Source organism: Vidua chalybeata, assembly GCF_026979565.1.
Source record: "Vidua chalybeata isolate OUT-0048 chromosome W unlocalized genomic scaffold, bVidCha1 merged haplotype SUPER_W_unloc_5, whole genome shotgun sequence".
In the NCBI taxonomy this organism is placed as follows: domain Eukaryota; kingdom Metazoa; phylum Chordata; class Aves; order Passeriformes; family Viduidae; genus Vidua; species Vidua chalybeata.
The window spans coordinates 1,072,667-1,089,411 of NW_026530340.1; the positions used below are offsets into that span (position 1 = coordinate 1,072,667).

The 16,745-nt window shown below is 52.5% G+C and overlaps 1 protein-coding gene and 2 pseudogenes across 5 annotated transcripts; 2 read left to right on the forward strand and 1 right to left on the reverse strand.

Moving 5' to 3' along the window:
* Window positions 1–16,745, forward strand: part of LOC128782943 (zinc finger protein 239-like) — a 138,432-nt pseudogene that overhangs the window by 55,038 nt on the left and 66,649 nt on the right.
* On the forward strand, window positions 4,603–15,735 carry LOC128782972 (zinc finger protein 3 homolog). 5 transcript variants are annotated; one of them, XM_053933562.1, is made up of 4 exons: window positions 4,603–5,976; window positions 11,953–12,122; window positions 14,673–14,751; window positions 14,938–15,735. In XM_053933562.1, the coding sequence occupies exons 3-4, from the start codon at window positions 14,700–14,702 to the stop codon at window positions 15,672–15,674; spliced, it is 789 nt and encodes a 262-aa protein (XP_053789537.1). In that variant the 5' UTR covers window positions 4,603–5,976; window positions 11,953–12,122; window positions 14,673–14,699; the 3' UTR covers window positions 15,675–15,735. The 5 variants fall into 5 exon arrangements, with proteins under 5 accessions (XP_053789537.1, XP_053789536.1, XP_053789539.1 ...); XM_053933564.1 differs by lacking the exon at window positions 4,603–5,976 and adding an exon at window positions 11,718–11,821 and having other exon boundaries at window positions 11,931–12,122; XM_053933561.1 differs by lacking the exons at window positions 4,603–5,976; window positions 11,953–12,122 and adding an exon at window positions 7,147–7,194 and having other exon boundaries at window positions 14,330–14,751.
* Window positions 6,424–8,225, reverse strand: LOC128782971 (zinc finger protein 239-like; annotated as a pseudogene).

Consider the following 16,745-nt stretch of genomic DNA (forward strand, 5'->3'; position numbering starts at 1 on the left):
CGAGTCCCTGGAGAGCTTTGTACTGACACTCAGTGGGGCTCATTAATACTTTGAGATAGTCAACTTATTTCAGGTACTTTGGATTTTCCTTTCCACACTGAGAGGTTTTTGTGCCATTTTCAGTCTCTGAGAGGCTTTTGTGCCATCCTGGCCTCCAATTCTCTCTTTCAAGGAGTCCATGAGGAGCCTGTGTTGGGGATGGACCTCAGTGGGACCCATTAATGCTTTGAGACACTTTGGGCTTTTCTTCTGGCTTTGACTCCTGGGAAGGTTTGTGCAATCTCCTCTCAGGCCCTGAGGTTCCAGGGCTCAGCTCCAAATGCACCACGGGGCTCATTAGGATCAAGCAAGTCCTGACAAACCATGGCTCTGCCTTGATTTCCCTCTGCTCTACTACACTTCATCAGGAAGTTTCTGTAGTGGTTTTGGTTCGCCAATTTGAGATTTCTCGGCCAATGCATCAATTAGTATGGTGGGTTCAGTGTTGGCTAATTATCAATGCACTCACAAGAATATACTTACGCATTTCCTGCAGTGAGATAGGATTAGGAGAAAGGCAAAGTGGGCTCAAAACTTTAAAAGGGTATAAAGAAAAGTTTACAATAATCAGTAAAAGAAAGAGTAATAAGAATCAGGACAAAACTTTCAGAAAACCTCTCCCTACAAGTCTTACTGACAATGTAAGGAGACAAAACCTAAAATTTTCAGTCAGTTTTCCACCTCTAGAATAGTCTTTCTTCAATTCACTTAGGGAGAGGTGTCTCTCTTTCATGCCGTGGAGACTTCTCCACAAGAAAACAGTTCTCTTGTGGCTCTCAATTTCCACAAATAGCAGCCACTCAGAAAAACTGAAATCATCAAGTCCCTCCCATTTTTTCACAGCTTTTCCCACAGCTATGTTTATGGGCCATGTCAGCTTATGGGGTATTAGTTTAAAGATGAGCTGTTTAAGCGCAAAGGTTCTCTTCATCTATTTATGAAATCATCTTCATCTCTGGGAACAGAGGTCTTCTTCTCTCCCTGAGGGCACAGGGTCTCATCACTCTGCTCTCTTTCTCTGTTCAGACTCCTCATGGGATCACAGGTACTTCAACATTTGGTTACTTTAGCATGGAGGCCTTTTCTGAACAAGTCATCTCCCCATACTTTTCAATGCGTTATAGGGAAAAAGAAAGTCTGATGTATCAATTCCATCCTTCTCCATAGCTTTACCAGAGGATTTCAGCCCCAAGATCAAGACATCTCCTCATCCCTCCCATCTGGGACTCAACTTGCTCTTCACTGACCTCGGTGTCTTCACATTGCTCCTGTGTGTGCCTGCACTTTGTCCTTTTCTCTCACTGGAGGGAGGATGGAAGCACGGGAAGAGTCAATATCTCAGGCGGGGCCTGCAGATGGTTGCGTGAGCCCGGCCGGGCTGGGTCCTTGCGGCCGGAGCTGTTTTCCCATGGAGGTTTGTGCAGCGGCTGCGCTGGGGCTGTGTCAGGCTGGGCGGCGCTGGGGGCAGGGCCAGGATCTCAGCAGCCAGGCCAGAGCAGAGCAGCAGCACGGCCGGGGCCGATGGCTTCTCCTGGCCCTGCCCGCTGGTTGCGGGCCAAGCCCAAGGGCGGCAGAAGCTTGGCCCAGCCGGCCCGGCCCGGGGCTGCTCCTGGGGCCCGGCGGATCCTGGCTGGGCCCGGGCTGGCGGCAGGGCAGGGCTCGGCAGCGGCCAGATGTCAGCAAGCGCAGCCACGGCCCGGCCCGGCCTCGGCCCCGCGGCCTCCCCTCCCCTGCCCGGCAGCCGATGGGGCCTGGCGGGCTCCCTGGGAAGGGGCCCGGCCCCACGGCAGGAGCCGCCCGGCCCGCCCCGGCCCAGACGGGGGCTGGCCCGGCCTTGGCACCTCTGTGCTGGCCAGAAGGGAAAGAGACCCAGCCAGGCTTCTTCCTCTTTAACTTGTGTCTTCACAGAGGTGTTTGCAGTTTCCTTAGTGGTTTAACAGATTGTCAGTTCTCAAAGCTAATTACTGATTGGTTTTTTTGTCAGACACGGAGGAAACTGCTAGCAGCTTCTCTCAGGACATCACTTCCATGATGCAAAACCACCACGACAGCACAGAGCACAGAGCTCCTTTGTCCGTATGTAGTGCTCATGTGCCTGAGGCCTCAAAATCCCACCTTGGGAGATCTCTGGGCGCTCTTCGAGGTGTTTTCAAATGAAAACATTCAGCTCATAGTCTAAGAAAATCACCAGATTACTGGGCCAGCCTGACCTGTCTGTCCTGGCTACTTTTGTCTGGGAGCAAGTCATCGATTTACAGAATTTGGGAGGCCAAATTCTAATTTTGGCCATGGTCCCTTGGCAAGAAGGCTGTTTTTTTTCCATAGCAAGGAAGGAACAGAGCCTCAGTGTTTCAGGGGTAGATGAGAGGTGACCACCAGAGGCCAAGGCCAGCCAGAGCTGGCAGGTTTTGTTCTGAGAGATACCCTTAAAAATAGGAAATTTTTTAGAGAGGGTACCAATTTTAGCTATCGACATCTGAAAAGAGGGACAGTTCTTTTCCATAGCAAGGAAAGCACGGAGCCCCAGTGCTTCAGGAGCTGATGAGAGGCATCACTTCGCATTCCAGCATCCGCCAGACCTGTCAGGTGGCCCCTGGGAGGCCAAGCCAGCCAGACTTGTTCCATGTTCCCTCGGTTCCATGGGGCCCCACAGTGTCCCAATGGTCCCTTGCTCCCATGAGGCCCTGAGGTGTCACAATGCCCCCTTGGAGACACGAGGCCCTGAAGGGTCCTCATGGTCTCCATGGTTCCATCAGGCCCCACAGAGTCATAATGGTCTCTGGGTCCATGAAGCCCCGCTGTGTCACCATGGCCCCTTGGTTCCATGGGCTCCAGTGGTGCCACAATGATCCCCTTGGTTCCATGAGGTCCCCACAGTGTCACAGGGATCTCCATGGGAAGGAAAGAACTGAGCCCCAGTGTGGCAGGGGCAACCACCAGAGACCAGGGCCAGCCAGACTTGATGGTACTGACAGATTTTGCCTGGGATGAACCCTTGGATATAGGGAATTCTGGACGCAGTTCCCCAATATTGGCCATGGGTGCCTGGGGGAGATGGCTGTTTTTTTCCCATAAGAAAGAAAAGCACATGGTCCCAGTGTCTCAAAGGCAGATGAGAGGTGGTCCCCAGGAGGCCCAGCCTGCCACATCTGTCCCATGTTCCCTTGGTTTCGTGGGACCCCACAGTGTCACCATGGTCTCCTTGGTTCCATGAGGCCCTGGAGTGTCACAATGGCTTTGTGGTTCCACAAAGCCCTGATGTGTCACAATGGCCCCTCGGCTCCGTGCGCCCTCGCTGTGTCACAACGGCTCCTCTGTGACACTGCGGGCTGCACAAGGTCACCATGGACCCTTGGTTCTTTGGGGCCCCCGAGTTCCACAATGGTCTCCTTGATTCCATGAGGCACCACAGTGTCACAATGGCCCCTTGGTTCCATGAGGTTCCGTAGTGTCACCATGGTGTCCTTGGACCCTCACTGTCACAACTGACCCACGGCTCCATGAGGTTCCCCAGTGTCACCATGTCGCTGTCAGAGTCTGGATGAGATCGATGTCCCGAGACCCCTTGGGATGCTCGGAATGCCCGTGTGGGGCCAGGGCCGGGTCAGGCCTTGGTTTGTGGTGGGACAGAGCCCCGCCCCCAGCCCTGGCCTGGCACAGCTGTCAATCACACAGCAGGGGCGGTGCCAACCCAGCTCTGATTGGCTGAGCTGTCAATCAATCACACAGCAGGGGGTGGTGCTAACCCAGCTCTGATTGGCTGAGCTGTCAATCAATCACACAGCAGCTGGTGCCTACCCTGACTCTGATTGGGCAATCAGCTGGCAGTCCCACCCCAGGGGCGGGCCCATGGAGGCCCAGGGAGTTAAAAGCCAGAGCTGGAGGCCAGCCCATGGTCTGGATCCTGCCTTCTCCTGGGGTTCCTCTGTTGGCAACGCTGGAACCCGAGCAGTTGGTGCCTGTGTGTGCATCTTTCTACAGGTCTTCTGTCTTTCTGCTGTTCTCCATTTCTTCTTCCTCTTCTAATCCTACTTACCTGGAACATTTTTGGGTAACTTATCATGTTAAGGCTTAAAGGTTTTTAGGTTAAATGGGCTAAGTTAATGAAGTTAATGCTATGATAAGAGTTTTATGTTGAAGTGGATGTTGTGTTATACCCTTTGCTCAAGTTCCTAGATTGTCCATATTTTGCCAGTAAAATTTTGTGTCATTTTGACCTCTTAGCTCCGTTGGTTGGAGCATGGTGCTGGTATCACTGAGGATGTGGGTTCAATCCCTGTGAGGGCCATTCACTTAAGAGCCGGACTAGATGATGCTTGTAACTCCCTTCCTACCAAGAATATTCTTTCATCTGGCCATGGTGAGAATATCTGGTTGGTGTTTCTCCTGTGCACCAAACTCAAGTAAAACAACCTTTGGTGACCCCCAGCATTTCAGTGTTCTGGGGTGTTACAGCCCTGCAGGCTCACAATGGCCTCTTGTTTCCACAACTTCCCACAGTGTCACACTGGCCCCTTGGTTCCATGAGGATCTGGAGTGTCACACAGGTTTGTGACATTTGTCCTTGCTGCCCCTCACATCCCACTGCCCCGCAAACAGCCCCAAGCCACCAGTGAGGGACAGGCCCTGCTGTGCCAGGCTGGGCTCAGGGCTTGGCCTTTCTGCTTCCCCCAGCCAGCCCAGGCCTTGCTCAGCATTGCAGTTCCCTGCTCTGAGCCTTTGGCTCCCTGCAGTCCTGGCCTCAAGGATCTGCTCTCACCAGTCCCTGGGGAGCCTTTGGCAGTGCCTGCCCTCAGTGGGGCCCAGTGATGCTCCAAGGGACTTGGAGTTTTGCTTCTGACTCCTTGAGCAGCTTCTTTGACCTTCTCTGAGTGCCTGAGTGTCCTGGACTCAGCCCCGAATCCAAATCTTCAAGTCTCCAGGGCTTGTGCAGCTTATTGGAGTCAGTTTGGAGTTCTGTTAAGGAGGAAGATTTCAAAGTGAACCTCATGACTTCTTTTCTTTAATCAAGTGAGTATTTTTTATTTTCCAATTCGGAGAAGAGCTGATAGAAGCATTCCCCAGGTGGTCTTGATGCTGAAGGTCTCCTTAGGAGGTCTGGGCATGTAGAAGAATGAGCCCCTTGAGGGCTGACCCTGTTTGGACAAGCTGCTCCTCAGCCCCAGCCTCACCATGTTTGACATGGCCCACCTGGCACTGACATCCCTGTGCCCTGCAGCAGAACCTTGTCCCCGAGCTCTGCAGCTCCATGTCCCAGCCCACTGCACCATGTCCCACCTACTCTCCTCAGGGCTCTGCCTGCACACAGGCCCAGGAGAAGTTTTCCTCTTGGTAAGGAAAGAATGGAAAAGCCTGAGCAGGTTTCCTGAACAACAAACCCCACTCAGGAAGCACCTGCTCAGTACAGGCTGCCTGGAATGGTGTCACCTTTCTACAAGAGACAGTGTGACCAGAAATGATCTCTGGAAGCAGAATTCTCTGAGCCCTTCAGCTGAATTCTCTGTCCCTGTCCTTTCCCTGGATCTCTGTTGCAGATGGAAGCTGCTGGTGCCATCCTCACCTTCAAGCTCTCTTTTGAATGCAAGCAGATGTTCCCAGCTGTGTTAAGCAGGATTTGCTCAATGTTTCTATAAATCTTTTGTGTTCCCCAGGAACAAAGAGGCCATTTTGGCACTGGGGGGTGACGTGGAAGCAAGGAGTCAGTTGTGACGCTGGGGTCCCATGGAAACAAGGGGCCATGGTGACACAGCAGGGCCACGTGGATCCAGTGGTCCATTGTGGCACTGTGGATCCAAGGAGACCATGGAGACACCCCCAGAACCTGATGGAACCAAGGAGTCCATGGTGACCCAGCGGGGCTGCATGGAGCCAATGGCCCATGGTGACACTGCCCACCCAAGGAGTCCATTTGGACACTGCAGAAGCTCATGGAGCCAGGTAGGCCATTGTGACACCGAGGAACTTCATGCCACCAAATATCCATGGTGACACAGCAGGGCACCACGGGAACCCAGGAACCGCTGTTGGCAGTGCGGAAACTCATGGAACCAGGGGCCCTTGTGGCACTGCAGAACCAACACAGAGCTGCTGCACCTTGTCCCCTGGCCCTGCACAGCTCCTTGGGAGGCGCGGCAGGAGCAGCACCCTGGCAGCCTCGGGAATGCCCCTCTGGGATCCATGGCACACGCTCCCAGGGGCTGGAATTCCAGTTCCCAGCCAGGAAAAGATCTTCCTGCCCTTGAAGGCAAAGCTCTTAACAAGGAGCCAGAATCCAAGTGGAGCAAGATCCTACAGTGACATTTCACTGCCAGCCTTCATAACTTCACCCATGGTTGTTGTAGCTCCTGGATTGGGAATGAAATCAGGACAGGGCCTTTGGTGGGAGTTGCCCTGGGTCAAGGGAGGCACTGAGAGAGAAACAGAGCAGGCAAAGAGAGGCAGGAGAGAAAAGAGGACACAAACACAATCAGCTGAGAAGGTGGCACTCGGGAAAACAAATCAGAACTGATGGAAAATGAATGGGACAGGAATCAATAATTCTGAAAATTTTATTTACTGCTAAAATACATCCATCCCCCCCAGTCCCACACAACCCCAATCCCACTGCTCCAAATTTGGATCCCACTTCTCCCAATCTTATTCCAACCCCATCTCACACTAGAGGCTAAGGAATTGAGTAATTTTGGCATGGGATTGAGGTTTTTTGAGGTTAGAACAAGCCATTTTTAGATGGGATTGAAACTATTTTGGGGTAAGATTGTGTTGTTTTCAGTGGGACTGTTGTTTGTTGTTTGGAACGCAGATAGATGAAGAACACTGCCCAAAATCCCCCAAGGACCAACAAATCTTCCATACTATATCCCCAAACCATAAATTCCCCCTCAATTAGCTGTGTAATGCTGAGACTTAAGACATCTCTGACAAATTTCTTTCCTTTTGGTCCTATTTCAGGTGTTTTTAAGGGATGAAGGTAGATCAGACGAATATTAAGGCCAAACCAAAAGGATAACCAGCCAGGTGTCTTCCCAACATGGATCACAGGGAATGTGGGTCACTGGGGCTCTGACCAACGTGGGTCCTCCCATGGGGGATGGAGTTGGAGCAGTGCACAAAGCTCTTCCTGCCGTTGGGGCACTTGCAGGGCTTCCCTTACCGGTGGGTCTGCTGGTGTCGGGTCAAGGCAGAGCTGCTGGAGAAGCTCTTCCCACACTGGGGACACTCGTAGGGCCTCTCCCCAGTGTGGACGCGCTGGTGCCTGATGAGGTGGGAGTTGCGGTTGAAGCCCTTCCCGCAGTCAGGGCAGAGGAAGGGCCTCTCCTCGGTGTGAATCCGCTGGTGCTGGAGGAGATGGGAGCTGGTGTGAAACCTCTTCAGACACTGGGCACACTCATACGGGCTCTCCCCAGTGTGGGTCCTCTGATGGCAGATCAGGCTTGAGCTCTGGCTGAAGCTCATCCCACATTCCCCACACTTGTAGGGCCTCTCCCCAGTGTGGATGCGCCGGTGCTTGACAAGGGTGGAGTTGTGCTTGAAGCCCTTCCCGCAGTCAGGGCAGAGGAAGGGCCTCTCATCTGCGTGAATCTGGTGGTGCAGGAGGAGACTGGAGCTGGTGTGAAACCTCTTCAGACACTGGGGACACTTGTAGGGCCTCTCCCCTGTGTGGACCATTTGGTGGATGATCAGTTTGGACCTCTGGCTGAAGCTCTTCCCACATTGCTCACACATGTATGGCCTTTTCCCCAGTGTGGATCATCTGGTGGCAGATCAGGGTGTTGCTCCGCCTGAAGCTCTTCCCACACTCCAAGCACTTGTGGGGCTTCTCCCCATCATGGAGCTGCTCATGGACCACCAGCTCCAAGCTCTGGCTGGAGCTCTGTCCACCTTCCTGGCACAGGGTGGGTCTTTCCTCCTCGGAGCACCCTGGGCTGGATCCCCTCCTCCTGTGGGATCTCTGGGGATTTTCCTCCCCGTTGGATTTCTGCGCTGTGGAGCTGCTCAAAATGGCGTCTTCCATGAGGTTCTGCCGTGGGGATTTGCCCTCCCTGGTCTCCATCCTCAGCTCCTTGTCTGGGGGAGGAAGGACAAGGAGAGGATGGGATTTGCCTCCGTGCCAGAGGGAAGGGGAAGGAGATCCCCCCAGTGCGTCCCCGGCAGGACGGCGTCGGCAGCGGGGCTGTCCTGCAGCCAGGGGCCTTGGAGGACATGGGGGAGATGGAGCAGGAGAGAGGGGGAAAGGGGCAGTGACTTCCTCCTCACCTGCCTGGGTGTCCCAGGGCTCCTTCCTCGTCCTCACAGCCTCCTCCGCCATGTGGCAAAAGTTTGGGGATGGGAAATTCTGTTCTGGGAAGAAAACAAATGGTGCGCACATTGAGTTTTGTACTGGTTTGGAGCAAAGCAAGGGGAGAATTTATGCCAGAATTACAATTTAATGAGAAAATTAGGATCAAGGCAATGATCCAGAAACACTGGCTTAATATGACAGAGTCAGGATATAACCTGACACCCCGTTGGGCAGGATGGTGGTAGCAGTCTGATGAAATGGTGGCTGCAGTCCTGTTGGAGTGATGAACGTGATTCTGTCAAAGCAGAGATCCTGTAGAAGGGTCTGGTCTTCCTCTGAAGGTCCAGTGGTGCTTATGGAGCTCTTGTCCTCTGGGAATCCAGTAGGCAAGGTGCTCCTGGTGTTGCAAGGGTGAGATTATATGCAGGCAGGAATGCTTGGTTCCTCCCCCTGGGCGGAGCATCCCACAATGGGATGATGTAATTTTATCAGTCCTGCAGTGACACTCAATGGCCCATTAACAGAAGATGGCCGCTGGAGGGCGTTATCAGGGCTGAGTCATGGCAGAGATAAAGAACACTGCCCCACCTGTTTATCACAGTTCATGAAGATGGTGACTGAAAACACACTTTTGGTTACATCTTACATTGTCACCTGAAACAGTGAGGCAATCCCTGCTGGGGGTGGGGGGTGAACACCACCCCCCTTACCCAAACTGGCTCAGGTGTAAAACCCCCACCCTGGGAAGGCCCCGCACACAGGGGACAATGTCACACTTGCCCTGCCCCAGGGGAGGTCTCTGTCCCTGTCACTCCCTTGCTCTCCCCCTTTGCGCTTTCTTTCCATCTCTCTCTCTCTACCTCACATTTACTGTTCAATAAAATCCACTTGGGATTTGGTCTCGTTAGCACCTTAATTGGGGCAGAGGCACCTCTAACAATTTTGTTAACCAGATTGCAGCATTATTTTGCAGAGATTTTAGGCACTATTGTCTGACCCCAAGTGGCTTTGACAACAGCATGGTTCCCTCCTCTGAGGAGGTTCTGTCTCTTTCTGGAGGAACTCTTGGAAACTTGGATGCAGCTTCCTCTGAGGGACTTGTGGGAGAACTTATGAGGAAAATGGCTGCTGTGGGTGGCCAGTGTAAAGAACATATTTTGTTGTCCTTCCTTCAAAAGTTTGTTAAAATCATTGGAGGAATGAGCAAATGATACCAGCAAGACTGACAAGGATCATTCACCACAAGTTGAGGAACACAAGGCTGCTAAAAGTCCTACAAAAAGCCCAGCTCAAGTAGCTAAATTCCCTAATAACTCCCGAATTCATAGGTTTGTGGGCTTTGCCAAATGTGAGTATCATTGTTTTCTTTGTCCCTGTCACCTTTGTGACAGATACACAGAGCTTACCCTTCCTTTTAATAATCTGTATTGGGCCAAATTTCTACTTTTCTGTTATCGGAATCTGCCCGCAGCTGAGCTGGAGCTGTGCAGGAACTGATGAATTTTGGAATTGACACAGAATTGCTTCTATTGTCAGTTTATTCATGTTTGGGATTTGTTTGCGTTTCCATCACAAGCGACTTGTGGGAAGAGCAAATATTCCTCAAAGCATTTTTTGTAGGATTAAGTGTGATTTCTGGCAAGTCTATTTTGTCCAGTGCCCGGGGGATGCTCACGGGGTCTCTGTGCCTCTTGCCCAGGGGGATGCCTTGGAGGGGCTTGGATAGGTTGTCCCTTCCCCTGTCACCCCTGGCCATTTCCCTCTCACCCCAGGCCATTGCCCAGGGGGTCTCCATGGTTCTCACCCCAGGGAATGCCTGGGGGTTCTCCCTACTGCTCACCCCTCTGCCAGGGGAGTGCTCCAGGGAGTCTCTGTCCCTCTCAGCCCAGGGGGTGCTCAGCAGTGGAAACAGGGTATTTTACAGGGTAAATGTTACAGGGTAGAAATCCATTTGTATTTAGGTGAAATGTGCTGCTTTGAATCATTAGTAGCTTGCCAGCATAGGTAAAATACACTGTTTAGTCTGCTAGCTCTGCTGCTGAAATGCGGATGAAAAATTGATCCCCACAAATCCTGCAAGGAGTTGTAGAGACTGTATGTTTATTGCAGCACTGGGCGCATGTGGGGATCGTTCCCCTTCAAAGGACATGCACACCCCTGTGTAAGAGACGGTCCCAAGTTCCCCTCATTTTTGCCACACGTTTGCTGCAGTGGCAGAGACTGAGATCCTGGAGACCCCGACTGGAGTTCCGGCTTGGAGAGGTGGATGATTAGTTTTGCAGGTGTATTTGTTGTACCACCTCAGACCACTGCTTCGAGCAGGGCCTGGCAAGGATCTGGCAAGGAGCGGCTTGTTCTACGTGCTTACACCTGTTTCAGGATACCTGCTCAACCCATGAATTTTCCCACTTCTTGGCCAAATGAACTTTCTGGGGTAACTCTGGTGATCTCCCACAGAAGACCCCTCATCTGCCTCATGACCACTGTGACGGATGGAGATTGAAGCCCCTCCCAAGGACTGAGACTGAGACCCTTACCACAGGGAGGAGGGCTGGCCTGATCAATGCGAGATGTTTGCCCAGGTGTGGGCAATGGACCAAGAAGACAATGGCTCTCACTCACGGCTGATAACATGACCTGTTCCCCCTCGGTGCCTTCAATGGACATTCATTGTCTTTTGCCTGTTCCCCCCTTCCACAGAGGACTATAAAAGACCCCTGAGATAACCAAGATTTTGAGATTCTCCCCGATGTGACAAAATGGATCTCCATTGTTCAGACCAGTGAGGATTTCGTCTGCTTTGGCAGCTATAATCCCTTTTCCTGTCTTTTCCTTTCTATCCTTTATTTCCTTTCTGTCCCCTCCATTGCTTTGCTGTTGGCACTATACAATAAAGGTGCATTTGCTGTGATGAAACTCATGATCCCCGTCTGTTCGCCTTTTTGCCCTCCTAGGATTGGTAAACAAGCCATCACAACACCCTGCTCCTCCAAGCGGATTGTGACATTCCCTCCGCGGGCAGGGTCCCTTCCTACCCCAATACTTGCAGGATTCTGTCAGGGACTCGCTTCCCTTTCCTTCCTCCCTCTGCTTCCAGCTGGAAATGTGCTGGGAAATGCCTGGCAAATCCATCTTTGGTGCGTGCTTTGGGAGCTCACACAGCTGCTGCACCTTGCCTCAGGAATGCCCCTCTGGGATCCATGGCACACGCTCCCAGGGGCTGGAATTCCAGTTCCCAGCCAGGAAAAGATCTTCCTGCCCTTGAAGGCAAAGCTCTTAACAAGGAGCAAGACGCCAAGTGGAGCAAGATCCTACAGTGACATTTCACTGCCAGCCTTCAAAACTTCACCCATGGTAGTTGTAGGCCCTGGATTGGGAATGAGATCAGGGCAGGGCCTTTGGTGGGAGCTGCCCTGGCTCAAGGGAGACACTGAGAGAGAAACAGAGCAGGCAAAGAAAGGCAGGAGAGAAAGGAGGACACAAACACAATCAGCTGAGAAGGTGGCACTCTGTAAACAGAACTGCAACTGACTGAAAAGGAATGCGATGGAAAGAAGTAATATTGTAGCTTTATTTCCTATCAAAATACAATTTCCTCCCTTTCTCACAGACCTCCTCCCGGTGTCATTGAGCAGGGCTGTCAGAAAGTTCTTCATTCTGAGTGGATGTTCCAGGCTGCAGCCACAAGGAAACAGGGAATGGGGACTTTCCTGCTCCTAGGGAGTTTGACATCCTCAGCTGAGGAGAGGAGGAGGCACCAGAAGGAAAGGACAGCTGGGCTTCACCCTTCCTCAGGAAAGAGGTGGGGGGAAATCGCTCACTATGTCTGCAGCTGCTCCCACAGGGATGTGAAGGCTGATCCCAGAGCCCCAAGGGTCACATTCAGGGCTGCCCTCAGGGAATGCTCACCTGGTATTGAGGAGCAGCGTGAGAGCACCTGGATCTTGGAGCACCCAGCTGCCTCCCATGTTTGGAGGTGCCTGAGGAGGGCTGGGACCATGCTAGGGACATCCTGCTGTGACATCCCCCCTGTCCTGCTCTGCGTGCGCTCAGTCCCAAACCTGACCCTGATCCTGGTCTCAACCTCACTCCACGTTTAGACACACGCATAGTTCTGTATTTAATCTCATCCCAGTGCCAGACTCATCTAGCCCCAGACCCAATTCCAGCCCTAGCCCTAAAGCCAATCCCATGTCTAGCCTTAACCCCAAGCCCAGCTCTAATCCAAATCTCAGCCCCAATTCCAGCCCCTTCCTAAATCCTCAGTCCAAACCAAATCCCAGGTTCAGCCCTTCTGGGGGTTTGGGGGTGTCTCTGTCCCTCTGACCCCGATGATGTTTGGGCAGGGTCACACCAGGGCTGAGAGGGACAGAGACCCCCCCGGCCTCCCCAGGAATGAGAAGGTCGGAGAGCCCCCCCAGCCCCGAGCACCCTCAGCGGTGAGAGGGACACAGAGCCCCTGGTCCCCAGCCCTGCACAAGCATTCCCTGAGGCCAGAGGGATGGAGACCCCCCAAGCATCCCCCAGGATGAGGGGACAGAGACCCCCGAGCATCCCCTTGGCTGAGAGGGACAGAGACTGCCACGAGCTCCCCCTGACGCAGGGTGAGAGGGAGGGAGACCCCCCAGGCATTCCCTGGGGTGAGAACGATGGAGACACCCTGGGGAATGGCCTGGGGTGACAGGGACAGGGACAACCCATCCAAGCCCCTCCCAAGCATCTCCTAGGGCAAGAGTAACAGAGTCCCCTCAGGCATCCCTGGGGGACCAGACAAAATAAACTTGCCAGAAATCAAATTAAACTCTGCATAAAACGCCTTGAGGAATATTTGCTCTTCCCACAAGTCACTTGTGATGGAAACGCAAACAAATCCCAAACATGAATAAACTGACAATAGAAGCAATTCTGTGGCAATTATTCACAGCTCCAGCTCAGCTACTGGCAGGTTCTGATAAAAGAAAAGTGGAAATTTGGCCCAATACTGATCATTAAAAGGAAGGGAAAGCTCTGTGTATCTGTCACAAAGGTGACAGGGACGAAGAAAATAATGTTTCCCACATTTGGCAAAGGCCTCAAACCTATGAATTCGGGAGTTAGTCAGGAATTTAGCTACTTGAGCTGGGCATCTTGTAGGACTTTTAGCAGCCTTGTGTTCCTCAACATGGGGTGAACATTCTCAGTCTTGCTGGTATCATTTCATCCCTTTCCACCTGGGATTTTAACTAACTGTTCAAGGAAGAACAACAAAATATGTTCTTTACACTGGCCACCCACAGCAGCCATTTTCCTCATAAGTTCTCCCACAAGTCCCTCAGAGGAAGCTGTGTCCAAGTTTCCAAGAATTCCTCCAGAAAGAACAAGTTCCTGAGAAGAGGGAACCATGCGGTTGTCAAAGGCACTTGGGGTCAGACAACTGTGCTGTGAAGTCACTGAGCCAAAATAATGTCACAATCTGGTTAACAAAATTGTTTGAGAGATGCCTCTGCTCCAATTAAGGTGCTAACGAGACCAAATCCAAAGTGGATTTTATTGAACAGTAAATGTGAGGTACAGAGAGAGATGGAAAGAAAGAGCAAAGAGGGGAGAGCAAGGGAGTGACAGGGACAGAGACCTCCCCTGGGGCAGGGCAAGTGTGACATTGTCCCCTGTGTGCGGGGCCTTCCCAGGGTGGGGGTTTTACACCTGAGCCAGTTTGGGTAAGGGGGGTGGTGTTCACCCCCCACCCCGAGCAGGGATTGCCTCCCTGTTTCAGGTGACAATGTAAGATGTAAACAAAAGTGTGTTTTCAGTCACCATCTTCATGAACTGTGATAAACAGGTGAGGCAGTGTTCTTTATCTCTGCCATGACTCAGCCCTGATAACGCCCTCCAGCGGCCATCTTCTGTTAATGGGCCATTGAGTGTCACTGCAGGACTGATAAAATTACATCATCCCATTGTGGGATGCTCCGCCCAGGGGGAGGAACCAAGCATTCCTGCCTGCATATAATCTCACCTTTGCAACACCAGGAGCACCTTGCCTACTGGATTCCCAGAGGACAAGAGCTCCATAAGCACCACTGGACCTTCAGAGGAAGACCAGACCCTTCTACAGGATCCCTGCTTTGACAGAATCACGTTCATCACTCCAACAGGACTGCAGCCACCATTTCATCAGACTGCTACCACCATCCTGCCCAACGGGGTGTCAGGTTATATCCTGACTCTGTCATATTAAGCCAGTGTTTCTGGATCTTTGCCTTGATTTAATTTTCTTATTCAATTGCAATTCTGGCATAGATTCTCTCCCTTATTTGCCTTCAAACCAGTACAAAACTCAATGTACTCATCCCTTGTTTTCCTCCCAAAACAGAATTTCCCATCTGCAAGCATTTGTGAAATGGAGGAGGATGCTGGGAGGAAAAGGAAGGAGTCCTGGGACACCCAGGCAAGTGAGGTGGAAGTCAGTGCCCATTTCCCCCTCTCTCCTGCTCCATCTCCCAGCCCAGCACAGCCCCCGGCTGCAGGACAGCCCCGCTGCCGACGCCGTCCTGCCAGGGACGCACTGGGGGGATCTCCTTCCCCTTCCCTCTGGCACGGAGGCAAATCCCATCTTCTCCTTGTCCTTCCTCCCCCAGACAAGGAGCTGAGGATGGAGACCAGGGAGGGCAAATCCCCACGGCAGAACCTCATGGAAGACGCCATTTTGAGCAGCTCCACAGCGCAGAAATCCAACGGGGAGGAAAATCCCCAGAGATCCCACAGGAGGAGGGGCTCCAAGCCCAGCCCAGGGTGTTCTGAGGAGGAAAGACCCACCCTGTGCCAGGAAGGTGGACAGAGCTCCGGGCAGAGCTCAGAGCTGGTGGTCCATGAGCAGCTTCACCATGGGGAAAAGCCCTACAAGTGCTTGGAGTGTGGGAAGAGCTTCAGGAAGAACTTCCACCTGATCAGCCACCAGATGATCCACACCGGGGAATGGCCCTATGAGTGTGGGGAGTGTGGGAAGGGCTTCAGCTACAGCTCGGCCCTCATCACCCACCAACGTATCCACACCGGGGAGAGACCCTTTGAGTGTGGGGAGTGTCAGAAGAGGTTTTGGAGCAGGTCTGATCTTCTCAAGCACCAGCGGATTCACACCGGGGAGAGGCCCTTCCGTTGCCGTGACTGCAGGAAGGGCTTCAAGCAAAACTCCCACCTCGTCAGGCACCGGCGCATCCACACCAGGGACAGGCCCTACGAGTGTCCCCAGTGTGGGAAGAGCTTTTCCAGGAGCTTTCACATGACCCGACACCAACAGAGGCACTGTGGTGCTGTGTGGCTATGCAGAAGGAGCAGAAGGCTTTGTGAATCAGAAGTTGGAGTTTCTGTTTTGTAAATATGAGGTTCGAGTTTCTATTCTGTATTTTTACGTGTATTTACCCATCCCCTGAAGCTATTCCCATTGGATTTCACCTGTAATGTATTCATTCTGGGCATTGTGTCTATTGGTTTTACCTTACCTCTTATATTCCCTATAAAACCTGTAAGCCAACCCCCTTCCAGGGTCACTTGTTCATGCGGTGTTCGAGCAAATACAACCTACTTCGGACGACACGCAACTGTCCAATCTCTTGAGTCTCTTTATCTTGGTCATGGTAGCGCTCTCGAAATAGCTCTGTCTGTATCAAATGAACCCCAAAGGTTGGTTGTTGCTTCTCTCCAACTTCTCCCGGAAGCGCCTGGCCAGCGCCCCGAGGAAAAGGAGCCAGGTGGAAATAAAGAATTTGGAGAGAAAGCGACAAGAGGTACCACAACGTGTGGCCCTGATACGGCAGCTGTTTTTAAAGCGTGACAGATAGTGCTCCGCTCGGAGCTTCTCCAGACGCTGTTTCCCACCACCGTCACTGCTGAAGACACAGCCGCCGATGCCACCACCGCTGACCCGTCGGCGCCACAGTCAAACTGGAGGGGAGAAGTTCCCGGACCACGACGGTCCTGGGGGTTCACGTCTCTCATGCCCGGCTCGCAGCCCTATCGCCGCTGAGAAGCTGTTCCGGTTCCTGTCCGGTTCTGTTTTCAGCGGGGAGAAAATGCAACTTTCGCACACCCCAGAAGATGGCTTCAGACCAGGAACCGCTGCTGTTTTTTGTTTGTTGTTTCCTAAGAGTCGGCGGTTTGGTAAGTTCCAATTCTAGAGCGGGAAGGGCCCGGCTAGGGAAATCTTACTTGATGGAGGCACCCCCGTTCCTGCGGAGGGAAAGGGCACGTGGCGTGCAGCGTGCGGGGTGCTGCCATCGGTTTTTAGACCTTTTCAGTTTTTTTCTTTGTTTTTTTTTTTTTCTGGCAGGCGGGTGAGGCTTGCTGGTGGGCAGAATGGGTGGGAAATTGTCCACACAGCAGAAAGAGATTTATAACCAAGTAAAAGGAACCCTGAGAGAGTCAGGAGAAAGTTTTTCTAAGAGTTTTG

What these genes read in the sequence shown, in the direction of transcription:
- LOC128782972 (XM_053933561.1), top strand. Translation starts at nt 14,640, where the DNA reads ATGTACTCATCCCTTGTTTTCCTCCCAAAACAGAATTTCCCATCTGCA. An exon ending in GTCCTGGGACACCCAGGCAA is followed by an intron (nt 14,752 to 14,937) that starts GTGAGGTGGAAG and finishes TTCCTCCCCCAG; the next exon opens with ACAAGGAGCTGAGGATGGAG.